The sequence below is a fragment of the Sorex araneus genome, chromosome 6, assembly GCF_027595985.1.
Source record: "Sorex araneus isolate mSorAra2 chromosome 6, mSorAra2.pri, whole genome shotgun sequence".
NCBI classification, from domain to species: domain Eukaryota; kingdom Metazoa; phylum Chordata; class Mammalia; order Eulipotyphla; family Soricidae; genus Sorex; species Sorex araneus.
Genome location: NC_073307.1, coordinates 106,011,227 through 106,016,918, shown reverse-complemented (window position 1 = coordinate 106,016,918; position 5,692 = coordinate 106,011,227). Strand labels below are relative to the sequence as shown.

At 38.3% G+C, this 5,692-nt stretch overlaps 1 protein-coding gene across 1 annotated transcript; it reads left to right on the top strand.

Annotated features, from left to right (window-relative positions):
* Nucleotides 1–338: 338 nt before the first annotated feature.
* Nucleotides 339–1,286, top strand: LOC101557485 (olfactory receptor 52E8-like). Its single transcript, XM_004621190.2, has one exon. The coding sequence runs from the start codon at nucleotides 345–347 to the stop codon at nucleotides 1,284–1,286; it is 942 nt and encodes a 313-aa protein (XP_004621247.1). The 5' UTR covers nucleotides 339–344.
* Nucleotides 1,287–5,692: the final 4,406 nt, after the last annotated feature.

Here is a 5,692-nt window from a genome sequence, read left to right as displayed (position 1 = left end):
TAAAATGCTATATGAGCAACAATATTATGTATAAATATAAAAACATGTATAAACAGTTTACCTTGAGTATTCACCTCATAGGTGTATATTCTTTCGCTCTACCAATTCATTCTTTTTGAATAGTCATCATACAGTGCAGAGTGATATTAGCTCTATTCTTAAAGCCATCTGACATTAAAATAGGGTGGCAGAAAAGGTTCTAACTTTCAATAGGAGATAATGAATTCTGCAGAGTTATTTTGTATTTCACCAGGAGTCTGGGAAAAGAATGAAGTGGTGCAATAATAACTGACTGGAAGTCAGCATCAAATACTGACATGGAATCACCTGCAGTGGTAGAAAGAATGTCCATTCCTAATATCACCCAGTTCCACCCTTCTTCATTCCTTCTTTTGGGTATCCCAGGGCTAGAAGTTGCGCACGTCTGGATTGGGTTCCCTTTCTTCTGTGTGTATATTGTTGCTCTTCTGGGGAATGCTGCTATTCTCTTTGTGATCCAAACTGAACGTAGTCTCCATGAGCCCATGTACTACTTCCTAGCCATGTTGGACTTCATTGACCTGGGTTTATCCACAGCCACCATCCCCAAAATGTTGGGCATCTTCTGGTTCCACCTCAGGGATATTGCGTTTGATAGCTGCCTTTTCCAAATGTTCCTCATCCACTTCTTCACTGCCATGGAAAGCATTGTGCTCGTGGCCATGGCATTTGACCGCTATGTTGCCATTTGTAAACCTCTTCGTTACTCCATGATTCTCACCAACAAAGTCATCATCATCATCGCATGTGTTGCCATTTTGCGGAGCCTGTGCATGGTGGTTCCTCTTGTGTTTCTTCTCCTGAGGCTGCCCTACTGTGGACATCGCATCATCCCTCATACCTACTGTGAGCACATGGGCATTGCTAGACTGGCCTGTGCCAGCATCAAAATCAACATAATATTTGGCCTTGGAGACATGTCTATTTTACTATTAGATGTACTTCTTATTACTCTTTCTTATGTTCGGATTCTCTATGCTGTCTTTCGTCTACCATCCTGGGAAGCTCGATTTAAAGCTCTCAACACCTGTGGCTCCCACATTGGTGTTATCCTAGCCTTTTTTACACCAGCATTTTTCTCTTTCTTGACACACCGTTTTGGCCGCAATGTACCTCAGTATATCCACATCTTGTTAGCTAATCTATATGTGGTTGTTCCACCAGCCCTCAATCCTGTAATTTATGGGGTCAGGACCAAACAAATTAGAGAGAGAGTTTTGAAGATATTTTTGAAAAAGGATGTTTAACTCTCAGTAGTGTAACAATATCTTGTAATTCTTATTTCTTCTATATGTTCATTAGATATAGAAGTTCATTAGATGCAGTTTATTGTCTGAAAAGATAGAATGGAGGGAGAAAATGTGAATATAAACAGCAATGACATTCTGGCTCTATACTCCTTTCATTTATATATAATCGCAAGCTTCTTGATGACAGAATTTATTTTTTTCAATGATTAAATCTTTTACTAATCCTTATATACACTTGACTTGTTTGATCATCAAGAGAGTTCTGCAAAGTAGTTACTATATTCCCAAGTTTTCTGATAAAAGGTTGATACATATATTGGTTACATGATTTCATGAAAATTCAGCTTCTATTGGATGATATATTATTAAATTGAGAGTTAATAAACCTACTTGTATCTGAATCAGAAGAGAAAATATGGGACCAACAAAATAAAATTTTCTCACACATTATAAATAATTTTGGTGGTGTACTTCTTGAAATAATATCATTATTTAACTCATTGGATATGCCAAAAACAGTAACAATAAGTCTCACATTGAGAGACGTTACTGTGCCGGCTCGAACAAATCGATGAACAACGGGATGACAGTGACAGTGACAGTGATTTAACTCACTGGCATTAACTGTTAAGAATTATCTGCTGTATTTATGTATTTATTTCTGATGTTAATTCTATAAAGCAGTTACTATTGCTATTAACATTTTGATATGATGAATTGTGTGGACTGTGGATCTTCATCACAAATTATTATTTAGATTTTGGATCCAGGCTCTGGGAAACATAGGAGCTTTGCATTTAGAAATAATAAAGAAAACAGAAAATAACAGTGCTTAGCATTGAAAGATGCATGCATTGAATAAATATTTTTGAACTCGTATGTGTGCTAAATTGTAAATGATTAAAAATAAAGAAATGGAAATATGTAATTCTGTATACTCAGAAATACACGTCAGAAGAGTTTAGGAACATTAGGCAATAAGTTTATATATAATTGCTGCTTTAGAAATTTTATAATAATATTAAAATATATTCCAAACATTGATCCAATTATTTATGATAGAAACAAAATGAGAAAATATTTTCTTTTTACTTTCAGTAATTATAACAAATCACTGACCTAATTTTTTATTTTTATTTTTTATTTATTTTTTTTTTTTTTAAATTTTATTGAATCACCATGTGGAGGGTTACATAGTTCTCAGGATTATGTCGGTTATACAGTTCTCAAACACCCTTCACTTCACCAGTGCCCATCTTCCATCACCAACCCCCCCAGTATACCTGCCGCCCCCTCCCACCTCCCCAGTCCCAACCCTTGCACATGACATGTTTCACTTCGTTTACGCCTTATTTCGATTACATTCCATGTTTCAACATACAACTCACTACCATTGTTGGGGTTTCCCCCAAAAAAGAAAAGCAGTCCTATTGCCAAGGAGGCATTTGATAGTTCTCCATTGCTAAGAATATAGAGATATTAAGTCCCGCTGTTTGTTACATAGTTTTTCTTTTTCCCCCTTGCCCCGCGCCACCGAGTTCACGCCTGTTTTAGTAATCGCCACGCTGCCTGACAAGGGAAAAAAAAAACCGAAAAGGATGGTTATTTCCCGTCATCAGCAGGCGTGGGGCTCTGGCTTAGTTGATAGACTTGTAGAGTATCTGCAAGCAGTCTCTGGAACCGACGGTCTTGCGCTGGTGTCGGCTCCGGCTCGAGATTCCACCAGCGTCCCGCTGTTCCTTGTACATAATTTTTCCCCTTATATCCCATTCCCACGCCACCAGGTCTGTTTGCTTAATGGGCATCACACTGTAGTTGATGACACACCGCGTTTCTTCCCGAGAAAGAAGAAAATTTCTTCTCAGCCGGCGTGGGGATATAGCTTAGTTCAGTCTAGTGAGGTGGCTACCACTTTGATTGCCTTCAATATTTCAGCAACAGACTTACTATTAGGATCTCCCACAAAAGTCCGCCCCATTAGAAAGGAACCATTACATATTGCTCATACTAAGATGACATTAAGTCGCGCGGCCGCGGCAGCGGCCGCGCGGTTTTGGGTTTCTGTATAAAGTCCAGGGAAAGTACAACCAGAAATAACATCACTATAAACTTTTACCCTTTTATGGTGCTCATAAGATGGAGAAACCTAGAGAGAGGCTCTGCGTCTCCGTTTTGCGCTCAGGAAAACCGCGGCCCCTGCGCTGTGTTCAGGAGGGAGGAGTTGAGAGAGAGACAGGTTAAAAGAATTGGGGGATGCCCGGGTCCCACAGCTTCAGCACGCCGTGGGGTCTCTGGTCCCATGCCGGAATTAGTTCAGTGGGCTGCTTGGGGTCCGAGGGCGCTCCCTCGGGCCCCTCCATCATGCTCCTTCCACAGCCGGGTCCAAAAGTCTGACCTAATTTTTTAAAAGGAGTATTATTTAGTACTACTTCAGATGAGTTTGTCAAAGTTATGAGATATCTGGTTAAAATTTCTGATTCTATAAATTATGAGCATAAAAATCTTATTACATCATCAAAAAGTGTTCTAGGGAAAATGTTGAAAATATTGTCTTCTAAATATGGATTTGCATGTACAAAATATTACAAACAGACAAGCATGAATAAATCATAATTCTAAAAAGTCAATAAACTGCAATTAGTATTTTTTAAGTTGATATTGACTAAACCAATAAAATACACTAATGCAATTGATTAATTTCATAACACAACTCAGAAAAACTAATTATGCCAACCTAGGCAATTTACTCAAATTTTTCTGACTTAAGATAAGGTAAAGTAGCATTAGTGATTGATACACAATAGAAAGATTTGCCAATTAGCATATCAATAAACAAAAATGATGAAACCTTGCACTTGCTACAACATGGTTAGATTTAAAAGGTGTCACGTTAAAAACATCAGAGGGAGAAAGACAAACACCAAATGAACCCACTCTTATGTGGTAGATTAAGGAACAAAACAAAGGAATAGACCATGGTAAATGTGAACAAACTGTAGACTGATAACAGAACTGACTTAACCAAGCAGGGTGGGAGTGGAAGGAGGTAGGAGAAAGAAGGGACGTAGGAACTGTGACAGAAGGACAATGGTACTTTGGTGTTAAGAGTGGTACAGGGCCCTAGTTCCATAAATTCAGAGCTGGGAAACTGTACTTAGAACTGTGGCATTTCCCTCGGTCAGTCAGGAGCCCATGAAGCACATGGCAGCTAACACAGCCGTGCATTTCTTCACTTCATCATATCTCACACAGAGGAGACACTAATACTCTAACTCTAGATGCCCATTCACACAACAACACACAGGAGTCATCTCTGGGATGCAAAAGGCACAATGGAAAAGCAATGCAGAACTCCCCTATGCTTAGTGACAGAAGGTGGTAACTCTGAGGACTCAACCAGTAATAACTAGTTATATGACCTATTTGATAAGGATTTCAGATAGGAAATGTTAAAGATGTTTAAGGAGTTCAAAGAAACAATGGGACAATCAGTAAAACACAAGAGAATATGAGAGCAAAAATGAGAAGAAGTGACAGAATAAACAGAAATGGTAGAAAATAAAGAATTTGGCAGGTGATATGAAAAACTCACTGAAAGGCCCTAGCAGCAGAAGACAAAATCAGTGACCTCCGAGATAAAATGCAGAAAACATACAAAGAACAGCAGAAGATGAAAAAGGACTCAAACAGCAGACAAGAGAATTCTGGAATGAATTTAAGAGGAGACTCATCAGTGTCCTGGAGGGACAGGAAAAGTCAGAAACTTCACTGCTGAGCAGTTTCCAGAGTTGGTGAGTGCAGGCATAGAGATCCAAGAGGCCTGATGTATACCGGTTAAAAGAGACCCAAATGAAAATACTCAAAGACACAGCCCAATCAGAATGATGCATACCTTAGAATACCTAAAGCAGTAACATTAAAGTAAAAAAATTTTTACTTTGTTTACCACAAAAAAGTGGTAAGATTTACAACAGATTTATCAGGTCCAAAGTCAATGATTGGATATAGTTAAAAATCTCAATGAAATAAATACCTCACCAAGAATACTTTATCCAGACAGACTTTCATTCAGATTTGAAGGAGCAATGCACAACTTTGTGAAAAATGGTAGTTCAGGAATTTCATAGACTTAAAACTATCTCTAAAGAAGAACTAAAAGGGCCACTCTATTACAAGACAAATCTCTCAAACATACCAAAATTCTACAGAAAGATGGTAAAAAAACTCCATAACAGCAGTTTCACTCAAAGTCAATGGCCTACATGGACCAAGTAAGAGGCATAGATGACAGGATGGATTAGAAAATTGAATCCAACCTTGTGTTCCTTAAAAGAAACACATTTGGACAGTAAGGGAAAACACAGAATCAAAATCAAAGGGTTGAAGACAATATTTCAAGCAAA